Source organism: Parasteatoda tepidariorum, chromosome 2 (genome assembly GCF_982258835.1).
Source record: "Parasteatoda tepidariorum strain Cologne lab strain chromosome 2, Ptep-v5.0, whole genome shotgun sequence".
NCBI classification, from domain to species: Eukaryota; Metazoa; Arthropoda; class Arachnida; order Araneae; family Theridiidae; genus Parasteatoda; species Parasteatoda tepidariorum.
The window spans coordinates 20,560,949-20,580,855 of record NC_141756.1 but is presented as its reverse complement, the minus strand read 5'-3'; the positions used below and the strand labels follow the sequence as shown (position 1 = coordinate 20,580,855).

The window sequence follows — 19,907 nt, the reverse complement described above, 5'->3', positions numbered from 1 at the left end:
TCATTGACGTTGCTTTCAATATGGTCGGGGAGCATATACATTTTTATATACAAGTATTAGGCTTAGATTTAGAACTTCTGTTCTTTTTTTGTTACGCGTCTGCATAATGTATTTTAGCACTAGAATAAGTTAGCATTAATTTAGTACATTTTCTTAATTCGTTGCAATAAATGCAAAAATTAAATAGTCTTAACCCTTTGACGGTTATGAACATGTTCAGCTCGCAATCGAATTGTGCCTCATAATGCGAGCAAACGAGTTCCGCTCGGGAGCAAGATTTTGACCGTAATGGTTAGCAACGAGCACTACTCGCGTAGTGAAATTTTTCCCCAATGCGCGCTGAGCTCGTTTGCCATTATTGTTATGCATTGACTATGTTAAAAACGAAAAGTACGTAAAAACTGTTATTTATGTACTACGAATACTTTAAGAAATTTTTAAGGCGTGAGGCGAGCTATCTACCGCATCCAGAGATGCCAACTTGCTCCGCTTTGTAAAATAGTATTTCCTACTGATAGCGAAAGTAAAGTTACTTTCAGTTTAGTATTTTTCCTTTTAAGTAATTTTTTCACCACTAAATATCAAAAACTATTAGTAAAATATAAAATGCAACGTTAAGGCAACAATCTACTGGTTACTCTATTAAAAAGTAGGCGTAACTGTCCTTCTCCAACGAAATTTACTACATAATTTGCTACCACTTTATTATAACAATTCCAGAAGACGGAGTAGTTGGCATCGCCAGAGAAGGGTGACATTTTCGGAAGAACGGCGGTGGAAAACAGCTGCCACTTTCGACTACTGTTTGCACATAATACTGCGCGAATTAATGAAACGAAAACCTGCTCATTTCCCTGACCGTCAAAGGGTTAATTTATAGTTAAAAATCCTAAAGGAAAAAGTGTAGTACATGCTCCTGTTTCCTCCATTCATCGAGATTCTACTGCCTGATGTGAAGTTGCACTCAGTATGATCGGGGCATATAAGCTAATGGTTTGTCTATACTGGGAGCATTTTTATATAGGTGTATTAAGATTAAATCAAGGACTTCTATTCTTTTTGTAATACATCTGCATAACGTATTTTCTTAATTTAGTGTATTTTCTTCATGTTGTTACAATAAATGCAAAAATAAATAAATTTTACTAAGGGTTTAAAGTATCTTACACACTGTCAATAAAAATTTTCCTAAATTTCCCCAAATACACAAAGGAAGTAATTCAGGAACAGGGTGTTCATAATGGTGGCTCTTAATATTAATTTTTAGAATCCTCTTTAGAAATCAAATAAAAAAATATACACAATATGAATCTCGAATAAGTTTTTAACGAGTGGGAAAAACGAAAAATTTATTGAAATTTAAGAAATTACAAGTAAGGAAGCCAGGACTGTAAACATTAAAATCTGACCGATTGTCGGAGGAAACAAAGGAATTGAAAATAGATTGTTAGAAACAATTCCAAATTTCATTAGGCAATCAAAATGTTTCTATTTTATTTAGTCCCTCCTTTCTCATTAATGATTCGATAGTTTTTGTTTCCTTCTCACGTAAATATTAACTTGCTTCATGTATGCTTTTTCATATTATTTTTTGATAAGGATTCTAAAAATATATATAAGAGGTGGTTAGTTTGCCACACCCTGCATAATTGTAAGGTTTTCTTTTGTTTGTTATGGAAGTGATTGGTTTATGTATGTAATTTTATTTTCCATTACAGTTTTGATTGTATTGTGTTTTTTCTGCTTCCATGTAAATACGAAATAAAATGGTGATAAAGAATGTGGTTTATATGTGCAGGGGTTTCCCAAAAAGTTATGTCAATGATTTTATTGGAAGTGAATACATATTGTAGCATGCTCGGTCAACACCTCCTAAAAGAAAGAAGGCCTCAGCACGGATCAATTTAGTGGACCGAAGTAGCGAACATAAACTGTGCAGTGGATGAAAAATAAGAAGGATGTCACTACGTTTGGACTACTAAGCTGCACAGTGGTGGGTAATACGAAAGATGTTGTTGCGTTTGAACTACTGAAGGACTTTCTTGTTTATGGTAACACGTGCTGAGGCCTTTTCTTTTCTAGGAGGTATTGGATCGGGCCGGTTTAGATTGGTGAAGCGGTGTGAACAAACTACTTAAATATTTCAAAAGTTATAAAAGAATTTTAAAAAATCGCCAACTTGGCGACATTTTTCCATTTAGATGAAAATGATCGAAATAACTGCCTTATTCTCAGTTTTTGAAATTTTTTATGAGTCTAAGTAATGCAGCACTGGAGTAAGTTTTTTAACTATTAAAAATTACATCTCAAAGGCTTTTCATTTTCATAAAACTATGGCTTTTCTCCACATAGACGTTTTGCGCCATTTTCCAAATATGCGAAGACAGCGCTAGCTTTAGATATGCTAAACTTGACCCAACAGTTATGAGTAACAGTTGCAAATTCACAGCATTTATTTGCAAAAAAGCATAATTTCATATTACGACGGAGGCTTCGAAAAACAGTCTTAAGCACGAGTGGTTTCCAAGTCGTCTCAGAAGATTATTCGTAGAGTAAGAACGATCATTTTAAGAACAATCATTAATCGATGGAGAACAATTACCTTCACGTTAAATGCGAAACTCTGCAAATGTGCAGTGAAAACTTTTCCCTTGAAGGCTGTATCTGGTGACGATTGTTTATCGGAACACCAAATCTACCGGTGGCACAAAATATTAATAAAGGAAAACGGTTAAGAATGCGTCTATCAACGATCCCTTCATTAACGAAAATGTGACTCGCTTGGCTACTCATGAAAGCAGAACATAGTTTGATTATGCTATTTTCCTGGCCGATTCAAAGATGTCAACTATGCCCCAGCCTCTTTACAGTTTAGCTGATGTGCTTTCTTCAAGCTTCTTATTAATATACTTAAAATCTCTTATGCGAGAATATCATTTTGGGACAGTTGACAAAGCCAAAACGGCTTGCATCAAAATTTTATAGAACACGCCATAACAAGCCTTTCGTTGAAGCCTTCATTATTTTTTCGAAATTTGTGTAGAAACAATGTATCGATGCAGAGGGAACGTGTTTTTTTTAAACCACTTTTATAAATTTAATGTGATTTGATCAGTAAATAAGAAATGAATAACACAACTGAATTTGAGCTGAAAGATTTACTTGAAATTTAAGCATTTCTTTTGCGTCATAAACCATTAAAAGGTTTAAAACGTTGACATATTACGAGTGCTCTAAAATATCTCAAGCATCAAAAATTTGATAGATCATTTATTACTGTGCATTGTTGGACCTTTGGGCATAAATTTAATCTCGATAACTTCAAAACTCCTTCCACTCCTTTCATATAAGTTCATCTTATTCAGGAATCTTATTTCATGCATGTGAATGCCGATCATCTGGTGAACGACACGAATACCTCACTCTCCTTAATTTCTCGTGAAAACGCACCCTGCCCTGAATTGTCTATCTGACACTATGATTTTTGTAGTTTTGTTTTTTGATTTCCTTCTTTGTAAACTCTATTTTATTTTAATCATTCAGGTCTGGTGAGTCTTCAGAATGGGCGGTTATTTTTGAGTGCTCGGAACATGTGCACTTTTTCCTCCTTCATAACTTATAAAAAGAACAAAGTCTTTTCACTTCAAGTCATTAAGTGTTTTTAATAAACTTACTGACATTTTGTTTTGGAAACAACTTGTATAATATCAATGTTTTTTGTTATGGACGAGGGCAGAATTACTTTGATATAAGTTCCCCACTATAACCCCAATTATAATGCGTTTTCGTTGATTCTATGGAATATCGGACAATTCTCATTGGCGGTGATTCAGGTACATCTGGTCACCGTCGAGAGAAAATGAAAACCTGATAAATGAAATATATTCTGTTGCAAAAAATCCATCAATCAGGTTCTCCATTTCTATCGACGACTATCGGAGATGCGTTGTTACGCATGCAGCGGCAACGGTCCCTAAAGAAATGCATAGAATAATGACAAAATAGATGGTTCATATATATAATTTTAATTTTTGTCTCTACTGTACAGGGATTAATATACAAAATTTGATCACGGGCTTGAACGATTGCCACAGGAATAGGACATTGTGCAAGTAGGAGGATGAACACTTTTCAGGCTCTTGAATCCACGTCGCTACACATATCGTCCCTTTGGATCAGCAGGAGAAGAAGAGATAACGTCCTCTGGATCAGCAAGTGGATGCCCTCGAAGCTCAATTTCATTGCCAGTAAGGAACAGTAAATGTTCTTTTGAATATTCCACAAATAAAATTTCTTTCAAAAGATTTTAGTCTTAAGAAACCCCCTCAAACTCCTATGTTCAGCTCTAATAACATAATCCTATGCATAAAGCTTTATTTCGTTGTTAATAGTTGGCGCGCGAGTCATTCAGAAAAAAAATCCCTGGTGGTAAAATATACGTATTTCGTTTTTTTTTTTCATTCATAAAAAAGAATCCACCTAAAACGAGGGATTTCTTTAAAATTAAAATCTTAAAGCCCAAAATTGATCTAACACTTTCAATGGCCCTTTTTAATTTAACACTGATGAGCAAAAACAGAAAACGAAATAAATTAATGAAAATGACTTCTGGCTTACACACTGTTTAATATATATATATAATTACACATTCAAACAAAAAAAAATTAAAAACACGCGTTTTCGTTTATTTTACAGACAAATATAGTTTTTTTTACATAGAAACTAAACTAAATCTAAATGCCAAGGATTAAATTATTACTATCAACATTCTTAAGAACATCACAGAATGATATAATTTTTTTTAAAAAAAATTACGCAACCCTGAAATTCTAGCTAAATATGTCCTAGAAGGGGATAACACTCAAATTTGAGAGAATTAGGCACCTCTCCTCGCAATTTTCTTTGTTTGACCAGATAATACTCAAAAGAAGAAAAAAAAAATCGAAATTCTAATATTTTTTTTTATTTTTACATAAAAAAAAAAAGAAAATATTCCGATGTTTCGAAAGTTGGCGAGGCACGTTCCAGCCGTTTTCTGGTATCACAATCCGTATAAAAGTCCAGGACGACAAGGCTCCAGAGTTCGGCTATCTCAGAACGGGGCATCGACAATTTCCAATTTACAAAGATTTTAATTCAAGGCAACAGGAAGAGACACTTAGGTTTACCCTTCAGTGACGAGGATGTCGATAGATGGCGTTGCAGTAGATTACCACAAACAGAGAAAATTTATGCTGTTGAAGATTCTTCAGGTGGTTCGTTTTTGTTTCTTATAGGGTTAGTCAAAGACTTGTCATTGATTAGGATAGCACATAGACACAACACATAATTTTTTTTTCGAATATTTTTCTTTTTCCTCTCATAGTTATTATACAAGGACATCAATGGAGAAACTAGAAAATGAATTGTACTGGAACACCTGTAGAGTATTTTTTTTAATTCTTCCTGTCCTTGAAAGGACTAACTGTAAAATGAAAGGAGAAAAAAAATCGCGTCAGAATATGGAACACAAAAATGTCATTTTTGAGGTTGTGCCCAGAGAGATTTGAAGTGAAGTGAAGTAGAAGGTTTCTCGTGGAAAAGGTTTTGAAAAGAGCATTAGAAAAAGGAAGAACTTTAGGAATAAAGGGGGGAGACAATTTTTTAAACAGAAATTTTGTTTTTAGGAATATTTTAAAAATGTTTGTGAGATATCAGGAGGCTTTTGTTCAGATTTATCTTCAACAGATGTTTATAGTACGAAAAATTTAAAATTTTATTCTTGGGGATATTTTGAAAGCTATAAGCACTGTATAGTAATTTTAAACTTATATAAACTGACATTTTAAAAAATACATAAATCAATGTTTTAGAGATAAGTTTATTAGTGTTTCTTTAATTTTACTTCTGGCCAAAAAAGAAGCACCAATTTAGTTACTGATTAAAGCTTCATTTCAATATTTTAACTAAAGCAATTCGAAACATTCTAACAAATAAGGACTAGGAAGTGTCAGACGAACACAAAGTTGTTAGTTACCAAAGGCAAGAAAGTTAAGTGAGTAAAAAATAGAAAAGAAAAAAGAAAGTATTTAAAAGCAAAGACAAAACTAGTGGGCACAACTAAATAATAATAATAATTTACCATTTGCAAACTAACAGCGTTAGACCTGAGTTCAATAAAACTTCGTTTGAAAGTTCAATAAAAAGTTTTCTTTTTATTGAAAGGCTTATGAGTTTCATAAACTTATAAAGTCTTTCAAAAGCAATAACAAAATCGTTACTCTAGGGAAAAAAAATTCTCTTGGTTTTTCTCAAGATGCCGTTTATGTATTAATTGATTGATCTCAAATTGGTTATAGTTTTATACTTTAGATAATTAGTTAAGTCATATAATATAGCTAACGTGATGCAAATAAATAAAATTGTTATTTCCTATTTTCAATTAATAAAAACCATAGTTACGAAGTTTTATTAATCCCAAGAAAAAGCAACTGCTTAAAAATTTTACTAAGAATAAATAAATGTTATAACACATTGAAAACAATAACAAAATACGCAACTAATTATTAAAAAAAAATATTATACCTTTGAGAATATCACATGCAAACTTGTCATCAACCTAGGATGTTTCTGTGAAGGAAAAAAAGGGAGAAACATGCAGTTATTATGGGGAATTAGTAGGGGAAACTTTAATTGTTATCACAAACTGTATCATTCAATAAGCATTTTATTCCCTAAAAATGTAAAAAGGATTTTAGGTATGGCGTGAGGGAATAAAATTTAATTTAATTTTTAGATAAGGGAAAAAGGGAAAAACCCATCACCGGTTTAGTACAACTTCATAGAAAGTAGGGATTAAATATGGAGAATATTTTTAATAAAGTAGGGGAAAATCATTTCATTCTTGAATAGATGCCAGAATAAGGTAAAATTCATAGGGTTGTCAAGGTATCAAAAGGAATATCTTTGAAAAAAGATCAACAAACGTGTGCAGAAATAAGTTTAAAAAAAAGTTGAAGAATCTTGAACCACTTTCGTATCTAAGATATTTCAGCTTAATACACCTTTTTCTTATCTGTGATTTTCCATAATTCGTAATTCTAAATGGGTTCTGCAATTCGATAGATATTATAGATGATACGATAGATCGAGAATAAATATTTGCTGATCAATAAAAATATTAGATTAAAATTGCTAAGTCAATTTTTCATATTGAAATATTCTAGAAAAAAAATATTTTAAATAAATATAAATATCTTTGAGCAATTTTTCATTTTAAATACTTTGTTTTTCTGAAAACAAAAAAACTAATTTTCTAGTTAGCTTTTTAACTTGCAAAATATTGATTTCATTAGATGTATCTTTATGCACTGTCTACATACGTATTATTTTTTATCTGAGAAAAATATTCTTTAAAAATATATTTTGATGCCAAAAGATGAATCTATGTATTTCGGCCAGAAAAGAAAGAAAGAAAGAAAAAACAATATTTAAAAATGATATGTTCAACAATAACTTTTGGCGTTGTTGAAAAATTCCTAATACTTTTCTCTTTTTTAAGTACTTAAGTGTGGTCAAGTTCTTATTGGTTAGAAAAGACAAGATGATTAAATCTGAATAGGATAAAAAATCAGTCAAAAAAACCACTTCTTGCACGTTTCCTGTAGGGTAAAATACAATTAACCTCAGCATTCATCACACGTTAGAAAAGTTTCAGAGGTTCTTTTGGTTTTCGTTCATTATCGTGCACTCTTTAAACACCAAAATACCACATATATGCGAAATAAATAACCCAGGCAATAATAACAGATTGGCCGGAATTAGATTCTTTTGTACCATCAATGTATTTCCTTGCGACGAACTTCAGCACTTCGTCCAGTAACACTACCGGTATAGACATTTTCATCACAGCAAACCATTCCTCGCCATTCAAAGGTGTGACAGAGAACACAGACTGAAAAAGGAAAGAAACAAGTAAGAATATATATAGTACATATATATTGGCTCACAATAAGACCACATCTTTTTAAAATGGTCTTGCAACTCGAGGTGCGTTCTAAGGTTCGTATCCACCTTAATTAGTTGTGTCTAGATATTGGAAGCCAGTTATGAGCTTTCAGATAACATCGCCTACAGAGACATCTGGTGTAAAACTGTGAATTTACAGTTCTTATTTTAAAAATAGCGTGAGCTTGGGCGAAAAAGTGAAATATCTTTGATTAAGTACTGACAGACACCTTGGGAGCATTAATTTCAAGAATAGAACGCTTACAACGCAGACTTTTTAGCTTGTGATTCATGACCGAACGACACAAGATACCTTTATTTTCGATATACAAGTCTCAATAAGTGCTTGAATATAAAAAATAAAGGTACCTTGTTGAATTGTGAAAAGTAATAGTTTTTTTTTTCTGAAATCATTTCCTCACGTCGCAACATGAAATCACGAATAAAAAAAAGTCGCTTTTTATCTAAATTTAATACAAGAATTCAAGTAGCCGTGGCCACTACGAAGGTTCCTAACTCACTCTGGTCAGGACAAAACTCCTTCCATGGTGGCCAGAGCATTCTATGTCCACTGATTTCCCTGGACAAGGTTTAATTTTTTGTACACGAAGCAACAGCTTTTTGGTTTTTATGAGCATTCAAAAGGAACTTCGTTTCTCCAATAACTTGTAATTATAAGTTTCGTAGCATCTTTGCATAATTTGTTTTCAATCTCCGTAGAGTCTTATAAAATAGTTATATAACTGTTCAAAATAAGCTAGTTTCACATTTGTAGCAATACATTTTTAACACTTTAACCGATTCACTGTTGTATCCTCCTCACCGAATGAGGTTGCCGCAACTTCAAACGCCATCGAAGATATATGAGAACTTAATTGGTGAGTTTTTCAAGGGAAAATATATTTCACTAATCAGGCTCTCATATTTCCTTCAGGGTGACCGGAAGTGAGACAACTGCCTTCGGTGAGAAAGCTCATTTGCACCTAACAAGAAGGTCCGATCATGGCACTTTTTGCACCTCTTAAATAAAATTGACTTTTATGGCTTGAATTTGAAGACAACACTACCAAGCACAAGAAAAATTCCTCACCAAACAAAGAACGTTTTAAAATTGTTGTAATTTTACCAAATGCCCAGTAGAGAGAAACATTTTATAAAGTCAATATAGACATAAAATCTTACATCAATAATACCAAATAAACTCCAAGTCAATAAATTCGATGAAATTTACTTGTTAGAAATTATTTACGTTCTGCATGGTGGAAAAATTGCCACCAGACTTTTGTTTATGATTATTTATTATATGTTTAAGAAAATAGGCTTAAAAGAGTGTTACTTACAGACAAGATGTCGACGTACAAGATGACGAAATGAAGAGTCATGGATAGAGCCATGGCAGCCAACAGCCAAGGATTGATCCATGGGGGCATAACCATCAGAGACTGATTCTCAGATAAGCTGAAACGAAATTGTGATTAAGACAACAAATCGCATTATACACAATTTTTTTAGAGTTTAAATAAAACGTAATGTAATCTTAATATTAGAAATTTTTTTGACTGAAAATTAATTCAAGTCTTTATGAGAGTAGAATTAACAGTACCTGTTCATGGCGTTCAACATCTCAATTGTGACCAATACAGACAAGGCCATGGTCATTGGATGAGGATCCTTGAAGACTGAGCAGTCATGTCCAGAGAATTTTTCTGGATCAGTGAAGCATGTAAGATGGTGAGTGAGCTGCCAGTATGTGAGATGAGGACCTTCGGGTGAAATCATGAACCACCAGGCGGCAGCACCAACAGTTGCAGCGCCGACGTAACCTATAGAAAATATGGCTATTGATTAGTTTTTGAAAAAATTAGGTAAACTAATTTACGAATTCACTCTATGAAGACTGATAAAAACTTATACGTTACGTTTAAGACTATGGTTACTAGCACCTAAACACACAAGGCAGCATCCTACTGTTAAATTGTACTTGTTTATAACAGAACGCCCTGTAGCTTAAAGGTAACTGATAATGGTAGTTTAAATGCATAGTTAAATCTCACAACAGTCGAATACGAATATGTTGGGTTAAACTAGCGAATTCAAGCTAACAAAATGAAATGATTCTAGAAGAATGTACTATGTCTGATTTAAAAAATAAAAGTAGGAAGAGAGAAAAGGAAGGACGTTCACCTAAACACTTTTAAGACTCTCCTATTCTGTTAAGAAATACTTCTTAGTGTTTGATACTAATCCTATTTGTAGGCAATCATACCTCAAAATAGGACGAATGCTCACTCTAGAACTCTTATGTGTCTAGGAGATATACTGAGTAATTTTCCAAAACCGTAGGCGTGAAAGGCTGAATTAGATCAGTTAAATGAGTTAAGTTGTATCCTCTGATGGATCCAACTTATAAATGCACCCTCTTATTCTATACTAAAACCATCTATTTTCTTTTATTTCAACCAGAGGTCTACAAAAGTTAAAAATTTCTTGGAGTTAGGATCAATATTTAGAAACGAATTGCTTGAAAATATTCAGATTTTTAAGGTTTAGGAAATTAAACAAGCTACTTTTTAATGAAAAATGAAATATTGAGAACCTGTTGTAATTATTTAGGCAGACACTACTTTATCGGACTTTGTCCGACCCTTGATTAAAACTACCAACATAAATTCAATTACTCACCTCCAATAGCCATGTATCGGAAGAACAACCATCCAGTAATGAGGCCTTCATCAGCTTTCCTTGGTGGCCTGTCCATGATGTCCAAATCGGGAGGGTTGAAGCCCAAGGCAGTGGCGGGAAGACCATCAGTGACCAAGTTGACCCACAACAGTTGGACAGGAATGAGAGCTTCTGGAAGACCGAGAGCAGCAGTGAGGAAAATAGAGACGACTTCACCGACGTTGGATGAGATGAGGTATCGGATGAATTGTTTCATGTTGTTGTAGATGGCTCGACCTTCCTCTACGGCAGCGACGATGGTGGAGAAGTTGTCGTCAGCCAACACCATCTCAGATGCAGATTTAGCGACAGCAGTTCCAGATCCCATGGCAATACCAATTTCAGCCTTCTTGAGGGCAGGGGCGTCATTCACACCATCTCCAGTCTGTGAAGAAATCAAACGAAACGCATTACATTTTGTAAATTAGACAATGCTGACAGCTAGAACACATGATTATGAAGTTCATTACAAATATTCAGTATTAAAGATTTACCATAAAAATCATATCTAATTGTTGTTAAAAACTGATACACTATATTTCGTCGCTGAAAAACTACTATGAAATTTCAAAAATTTAGATAGAGCAAAAAGTATTGGAAAGATTAGGTAATTACTGAGAATGTGACAGTTTTATCTTAGAAGATTCAGAATTAGTCAAGTGTTTAAGAGTAATTGAATTCATACTAACCATGGCAGAGATTTCACCATCAGCTTGCAAGAACTCAACAATTTTGCTCTTGTGTGAAGGTTCTACTCGGGAGAATAATCTAGATCTTTGGACAGCCCTTCTTTGTTCGCTTACTGGCAAATCATCGAATTCTCGGCCGGAATAGGACATTCCTATGTTTTAAAAACACTTATTTTAATGTACTTTTCATTAATAATTTCACACACGATAGAAAAATTTTAAATCATTCTTTTCAGAATTATATTTAGTTTTCTTGTTGAATAGGAAAACATTGCTTGATATTATTTTTATTTAAGTTGGGGTTTCTTTTTTAAATTTTTTTATAAACCTAGCGTTTTACCCTTAGTGCCCCATTCACTGATAACCTTTGGCCATCGCTGACAATGTGTTGACCCTTCATCATCGCCAAGACAGCCCTTCCATTTTTCGTCTTCGTACTAAGTAGGCGCTAACGCTCACTTTGAGAAAAGACGGGGTTAAGTTACGGCAATAACTTGCGTCTCTTTTAATAGTATTTTATTCCTTTACTTATTATTGTTTTTGTATCCCGTTTTATATTTATTCCTGCCATGCAGTTGGAAATTTAAAAAATCTATCTGTGACCCCGTGGTCCTTAATGCTCACCTTAGAGTTTTGTTAACTATTTAGCCAACGCTCTCATCCCACCTCGTGCTGTATTTTTTCGTTTTTCGAAGACATGCTCCAATGCGGAAAGAATGGTTGATCTCAGGTCTTAAGTAAAAAATGATGGCACTCCAGTTTTGGCAAACTCTGAGTTTAGAGGATATCCTTCATGATCAGGTAAGGAACTAGATGGTATAAGGATAATTCTTGTTTTACATATACCTCTGTTGTGTTTTAATAATTCCGGGGAGAATTTTACAAAGTTATTTTAGTGACTATGCTAGTAACTGCTTGTTTACACTGCATTCTTGTGCGGGTTTATGTTGAAAAGAAAATAAATAAAATTGTTCGGGTTTTAAGGCTTTTGTCATATTTCATCCATACTATACGTTTAATCTAAGTTATTGCGAATGTTTTGCTTCCCTCAATTATAATCTTTACTGCAGACCAATTGTTTCTTTAGAAATAGAAATAAAAAACCCACAACAAAATATTTAACCAAACATTTCGAAATTTGAAACAAAATGTAATTACCAGTGGTGTCTTCATTCTCTTCGAATACTCCGATTCTTCGGCAAATAGCTTCAGCTGTAGACTGTAATATAAATAAGACAATTAAAAACATAGAAAGTGATAGGAAAAATTATTATATCTCAAAAAAATACATAGCGCACGAGCTTAGGTTATTTAGTTTCTAAATTCTTCAATAACATATCCATAGATTTTATCTCCAAAAACATTTCCATCGATCTTTTAGCTCCATTTTTTCTCTCTATGTTTACACTTCCTTCGAATCTCGAAGAGATAAAAGAGACTGCAGATTTTTGCATATATTGGACGACGCTCTGTTAGTCACAAGTACTTTGTTGCCTGCATTGTATTTTGTCTATTCAGTTTTATGTTTTGTCTTTTTAGTTTTTTTAACAGTTTCCAATACCAGTGCTACTAACCATCTACTGAACCATTAGGTTCAGGAGATCCAAGGTAATCGTATATATATATATATATATATATATATATATATATATATATATATATATATATATATATATATATATATATATATATATATATATATATATATATATATATATATATATATATAGCGAGAGTATAATCTCGTCATCAGCTCACACAGTTATATCCGCGAAAAAGAGTGCTTTTTTTTAATACTGTATTAGTAAAGCCAAAGAAAAATAAATCATTACATTAACGTGAGAAGTATCAAAAAAATTGAAGCAAAAAAAGAACATATTAAGCAAAAAATACAAAATAAAACATATTTAAAAAAAAATGGAAAATAAAAATTTAAGAAAAATACAGAATAAAGCCCAAAATGTTGCATATAAAGCGAGCAGCGAATTCAAATGAGCTTCTACTTATCGGCACCTTTCAAAAATGATTTAAAACATTTTCGTTATAAATTTGCCAGATTGTAAGATATGAAATTAAAAGCGAAAATAGAGGATAACAGGTTGTATTTTATGGCGCGTTCTTACTGAAGTACAAAAACTCGTTGGATTTGGGGGTTTTATGGGTTCTATGTAATTGCTGCTTATGCGCATTAAATTAAACTTATTATTTTTCTTAGCTGTCTTCATTAATTTTTCTCTATTCTATTATTCTTTCTTGTCTTTTTATTGTATATATATACACAGAGAGATAGAGAAATAATTCTAGTTCAATATTCAAATGAAAGAATGTTTTATTAAAATTCTCCTTACTTTGTTATCACCAGTGATGACAATGACTCGGATACCAGCAGCTCGGCAACGTTTGATGGAATCCATGACTTCCTTCCTTGGGGGATCCAACATGCCAACTACACCAACGAATGTCATGTTGACCTACAAAAAAATCCATAGAATTCATAAATTCCCCAAAAAAATTTGATATTTTTATATAATGTTTAAATGTATATTACTGCTTAAACGATGGATCAGATTGAGGGGGGAAAAACTAACAAATCTACATTTACCACTAAATAATTAACTTCAGATATTCTCAGCACCTTTGTAAGATTTGAAAATGTGTTTAGTTTAATTACGAAAAAGTACATTTCCGAGGTAACGCCAGTCCTTAAGAATTTTATTTTCCAGTCTAGGGATTATCGATTCCATTCCCTGTGTTATGTGCTGTATTTTATCAAGTTATTTTTTTTTGTATATGCAATTCCTTTAAATAATCTACTCCATTCGATCATAAATACGTATATTTCTCTCAGAATTATATACTTCATTTTTTAAAAAATCAAAATTACATGTATTTTTCGATCCCCAGAGAGCATTAATCCTTATTTTTAAAATTATTTCACCATTTACTCAGGATTATCTATTCGATTTTCAATTTTCTTTACTTCATTATTCAGATTTATCTGCTTCATTAAATAAGAATTTGTTCATTCATTTTATAGAAGCATCCATATAATTTCATCTAAAAGAATTTTTATGACTATGCCATTTGGGAATCGACTTAGGGACATACTCAAATTCATGTGGTTCGATTCTGTAGATAAAGACTCTTTCGCACTGAACTGAAAAAACTGAAGAACCGTTGCTGAGAACAGATCAGATTGGAAGCGAATTCTCGAGAAAGGCAAAGGCCCAAAGTGGGCTGTCGTGCCAATGATGATGATGATCTACATTGTTTAACAATATAGCGAAATGGCACAGATCAAAAATTTCGCGATAGAAAAAAAAAGAAAATTTTGCATAAAAGTGAATGAGTGACTCTTATTATCAGAGTCAGTTAAAAAGGAAAAAAATTATTAATTTTTTTAACCAACAGGAAGGCTAAAAATGCATCCCTCATAAATAACATTTTTTTATTTTTTGTCAAAAATGATACATAAAAATATTATTTTTCAACTCTTAAATAATAGAGGGAATCAAAAATGTTTCCCAGAAAGTTGCCCAAAAGGTAAATACAGGAGTAAGTTACTTGGTAACTTATTTTTTGATATATAACACCAGAAACATGTTTTTTTTTTTGGACAAAATAACTGTTACCGCTTGTCTTGAAACATATATTCCTTTGAAATATGTGCTTCACTTATTTTAAAAACCATTTAATTTAGGTCACTTATTTTAAAAATCATTATAATAGGAACAATAAAGGGCAAAAACACTGCTTTTTATGATTCAAATGCGATTCTTACTTCATAGTTAATGAATTTGGTGGCATCTACCAAGTCCATCTCTTCTGGTTTAGGTGGATTGTCCAGTGTTGCGAGAGCCAAGCATCTGAGAGTGTCGCGTCCAGTACCATAGACCTTGGTGGTTTCAATGATCTTGTTCATCATGGCGGATGTCATGGGTACTTTAGTGTTACCGATACGAACGTGTGTGCATCTGTCCAAAACACCTTCTGGTGCACCCTGGCATAAGGAAAAAGCAGCAAGTTAATTTAAGTTGCAAAGACTTAAAATTTATAAACTTGTATTAAAATTTATAGACTGTAAAATAAATTTAAAATCACAATTCAAGCAATTTGTTCCGAAAGTAACGTACTATTACGCTAAAATAAATCAGTAGAAAAATAATACTTTTCATAGCTATTTCCTTATAATTTTTCACAAATTTAACGCTGTAGTTGATGTATCAGAATACTAACTAACTATGCTTAAAATATATTTATTATTACAGCTAATGAAGAAATTATTTGAAAAGACTTGGTTTCTAAAATATCCATTCTGTTTCTTATGGTTTTTAGTTGTTGTTGTAGTTTCTATTGCCACTTACCAATGCCGACAAGTCTGTTTGGTAAACCAAGGGAATTTAAGTCAGGGGGTGCAATTCTTGTTTCTGAGTGGTACCATCTATGACCAAGAACATGACTTCAACCACACATACCTCACAGCCCGTTTTACAGGATTGAACCTTTCATATATTCATTCATCCACAGATCGCAACTTTGGCCTGAACCAAGAACGATCAATCTCCAATTCAGTACTCCCAGAAGTATTTTATTTCATTTTGTAACCATTGTTGAAGAGCCGACCTAATTCTTTGGGTTTACGACAACTAATGTTCAACTCCGTAGCTTTATGATTTTGAATCCAATTCAGAAGACAAGAGAACTCCTGGATCAAGTATTGGGAGAAATTTGCCTTCGTGGAGGACTTTTTGATGGAACTAACTTGCATTTGCGTTACACGGTAAGTAAAACCATTAGAACTTTTAACTGTTAGCCTAACGGCAAAGGGACTCTAACCCATGATCCGTCAACCACTGATGATATTTTTACGTCGGCACTGTAGTCGGTGCGAGCTGGGTGTGGAAATCGTATCGAACAGGCATTGCTGGGATTCGAACCCGGTTCACCTCATTGGAAGTCGCAAGCTCGGAGTCACCTTGACTCCCCCAAAGGGAAATCGGATTATGGGCACTTGGAGGCTTGTTATAGTAACTTTAAGGACTTTGACCTGGATAGATTTAACGTGCATCAGTGACCATTTAATACCGAATGATTTCTTCGGCCAGCGGAATTCGAACTCCCATTCTCATGAACAAGTCGTGAACAAGTCGTCAACAATGAACAAGCTTGTGCGTCGAACGTCCTACCAACCAAACTATATCCCGGTCCTCATGGTTTATGGTAAAAATAGTGATTAAGTTAAATTAGTACGCGAACGTACTTATTATAGAATATTAGTAACTAAATTAAAAAAGATCTTATTTTATCAGAACTAAAAAAAAATTTTAAAAAATACTCATAAATTAATCTATGTTTAGTTCAGTCAAATATGTATCTGATAATCTTAAACTAAGTAGCAGAACATTTTTGGTCAAAGAATTTTGCATAAAATAAAATTTCAAAACAAATATTCATATATTTTTGAATTTTGGAAGCTAAAATTTCGTTAGAGCACTTTAGGGCGAAAGTAAATGAAACAAGGCACGAGTATTTAGAAAAAGTTCAATGCGAACTTAAATTATGTTCTAGATTGTACATTTTTGGTTCATAAGATAATCTTTGGTTAGGAATCAACGAATCAAAATAGTGTGCTGCATGTGTTCTGATAGCCAAAATTTAAAGATTGCTTAAGTAGTTGAAGACAAAATTACAGAAACGGATTCAGGAATTTTAATTATACCTTGCAGAACATTTTTGGTCCAGATCCCAATCGAGACACTTTGGTTGGGATGCAGTAGCTGCTCATGGATTTACGATCTCTTGAAAATTCAAAGGTGAATTCCTTCTTCCACATGCTTTGGATTCCTTGGTTGACAACGATGGCAGCATCACGTCGAGACTTGCCAGTTTTGTCGAAGTTCCATGGGTTCAGTTTCTCAGCAAGGACGGTGAGAGCGGTTTCAGTGGCCTCTCCGACTTTCTCAAAACATTGTTTGTACTGCACACGCAAAATATATGTATTAATACATACTCATAATTGATGAGACTTTGATAAACTCATAATTTATAAAAATTCAATCGGAGACTTACTTCATTGAAGTCAATGCTGGAGTCATTGCACATGGCGCAGATGGTTGCCATTTCATACAGAGCTTCATAGTCAGATGTCTTTGCTTTGGCTCCATTGATGAAACTAATAAAAAAAAAAGAATTCTAAAAAAAATATCAAACAGCAGCTGTCGCCATAGCAACGCATGCAATGACGACGCATGCGCACTGTTCACTATTACTCTTGAACACAGTTGAAAAGTGTGATGACGTCCAAATAAGATGCGCACACAAACCCAAAGCAAGACCCATTTTCCAAAAGGGTAATAATGTATTGATTTAAGCGTTGATTATGTAAGAGGTAATAGGAGAGGAATGAAATATAGATATTTTTACTCACACTTCTCCAATTGGTTCGTATGTTGATCCGGTAGCTTCAAACTCAAAGAATTTGGGATCATCTGCTTTCTCAACGATGAAGAACTGCAAAGAATTAAGGATTATTAGATTCTGAATTTCAAGTATTCAAAGTCGAACAATTCGGTGGAATTTTCTAAATGATTCAATATCTTAACTGATTGAGTAGTAAAAATTTAGATCTGGGAGATACTCACCCTGCTGACGGACATCTGATTGGTGGTGAGAGTTCCAGTTTTGTCAGAGCAGATGACGGATGTGCAACCCAAAGTTTCAACAGATGGAAGAGACCTCACAATGGCGTTCTTCTTGGCCATACGTCTTGTACCTAAAGAAAAAATAATGATCTTCAGTGTTGTAGTACTAAATATTTTTATACTGGAACGCAAAATTTCCATAACCATGCTGATTTTATGTTATTACTGTTCAATTAGGTCGATTACCTTTGAAAATATGTACAATTCAAAATAATATTTTACAAATTGTGTTTAAGTGTAATTGCGATTTTCTGTTATAAAATATATTTTTTTTCATACCATTTTTTCCTTATCATGTTTATATAGTTCAACAAAAATGAGTGCCGACTACTGTCAACTTCATACGACCGTCTATAAACTTTATACGTCCGCGGAGAATTAATCGTTAATTTAAATTCTAAAACTCCAAGAGATCTGATATTCAAACGTAAAATTCCACGTATATGAAATTTTTAAAGAAATCAATTATTTAACCCTTTGCTTACGGCGCTTAGTATGATGAAGCCCGCCATTCTGGTTCACCTGTTATACCAGTCGTACGCAAAAGGTTAAACCTTAAATATTCCCGATATTCAAAAGTAAAGTTTCAGTTTAATAAATTTTTTTGACAAATCTATCTCCATTTAAACGTTAAATTGCATCTAGATTTTATTAATTATTGTTTTAATGTCATTATTGATATAATAACTAAATGAATTATTAATTACTGATATAATAACTAAATGAATTAGTAATTATTGATATAATTACTAAATGAAATTAAAACTCAAAGCTATTCAAACGAAAATGTTTCAACGAATTTATTGACACTTAAACGTCACATTTTATTTTAAGGAGTTTTGTAACTGAATCTATTGAATATTAAACATTAAAATTAGATACTACATTAGAATAGGTATTTAAATATTAAACTTTAACTAGACATTTAAATATTAAACTTTAACTAGATATTTAAATATTAAACTTAACTCTAAAAGTTTGAATGTAATTTAAAATTAGATTCCTTTACACAATTTTTCGAATGATAAAGTGTAGATTTTGAATGTAACGAATTTTTCAACGAAAAATATTGACATTGTATTGTCAATTTACGTTTAAATTTGAATTCAATAAAAGTATGTGACTCAAAGTATTGATATTTAAGCGCAACAATACATTTTTATTAAAGAATGTAAAAATAATACACTTACCCAAAGCTAAGCAAGTGGTGATGACAGCTGGTAAACCTTCTGGAATGGCAGCTACGGCTAAGGCAACGGCAATCTTGAAGTAATAGACTGCACCCTGTGACAGGAAGAAAGATTTGTTTAAATAAAAAGTGATATAGTATCAAAGATCAATTTAAAATTTCTGTAAAAAGTCGTATTTTTTTTTGAAATTTTATAAATTCTAATCATGGCTTTGTAAATTTGACAAACCATGATATTGTTTTCGGGATTTTGTAAGAGACACAAAAACAAGTGTCAAAATATCTCTAATTTTTTTTTATCCGATGATAAATTCCACGAGCCAAGAATATAGGAAAATGATAAGTTATTATGAATTAACAGAATAGGCTTGCAACTTAAACTTTTTCAAATCGAGAACATTGCATTCAGTTAGCTTTACGAATACAATAGTGTTTGCTTTAAAACTACAAACTTAAATTCGGACACAGCATGTGACCTAAACATAATTTTTTTCAGCTTTGAATATCTTCCAGACATAAGTTACGACAGAAACCTTGAATGAATGGTAGAACAACCTTTATAAATTTAACAATGCAATTACAGAAACTTGAAGGTGTTTTGCGCTATAGAGAAAACTCTAC

General features: G+C 32.7%; 1 protein-coding gene across 5 annotated transcripts in view; it reads right to left on the bottom strand.

The window, feature by feature from the left end:
• Positions 1–4,006: 4,006 nt before the first annotated feature.
• LOC107437411 (calcium-transporting ATPase sarcoplasmic/endoplasmic reticulum type) overlaps positions 4,007–19,907 on the bottom strand; it is a 67,601-nt gene continuing 51,700 nt past the window's right edge. For 3 of the 5 annotated variants that reach the window (XM_043043148.3, XM_043043150.3, XM_043043149.3), the window contains exons 11-24: positions 19,288–19,381; positions 18,038–18,168; positions 17,824–17,906; positions 17,466–17,568; positions 17,116–17,373; positions 15,178–15,396; positions 13,745–13,867; positions 12,555–12,615; positions 11,397–11,548; positions 10,669–11,092; positions 9,590–9,809; positions 9,327–9,444; positions 7,816–7,933; positions 4,007–5,464 (exon numbers count right to left, since the gene is read on the bottom strand). In XM_043043148.3, coding sequence (XP_042899082.1) covers positions 5,436–5,464; positions 7,816–7,933; positions 9,327–9,444; positions 9,590–9,809; positions 10,669–11,092; positions 11,397–11,548; positions 12,555–12,615; positions 13,745–13,867; positions 15,178–15,396; positions 17,116–17,373; positions 17,466–17,568; positions 17,824–17,906; positions 18,038–18,168; positions 19,288–19,381 — 2,133 coding nt within the window. In that variant the 3' untranslated portion in view covers positions 4,007–5,435. Of the gene's footprint in view, positions 5,465–6,564; positions 6,610–7,815; positions 7,934–9,326; positions 9,445–9,589; positions 9,810–10,668; positions 11,093–11,396; positions 11,549–12,554; positions 12,616–13,744; positions 13,868–15,177; positions 15,397–17,115; positions 17,374–17,465; positions 17,569–17,823; positions 17,907–18,037; positions 18,169–19,287; positions 19,382–19,907 lie in introns of all 5 variants that reach the window. The other 2 variants (XM_043043151.3, XM_071177225.2) reach the window with 1 other exon arrangement.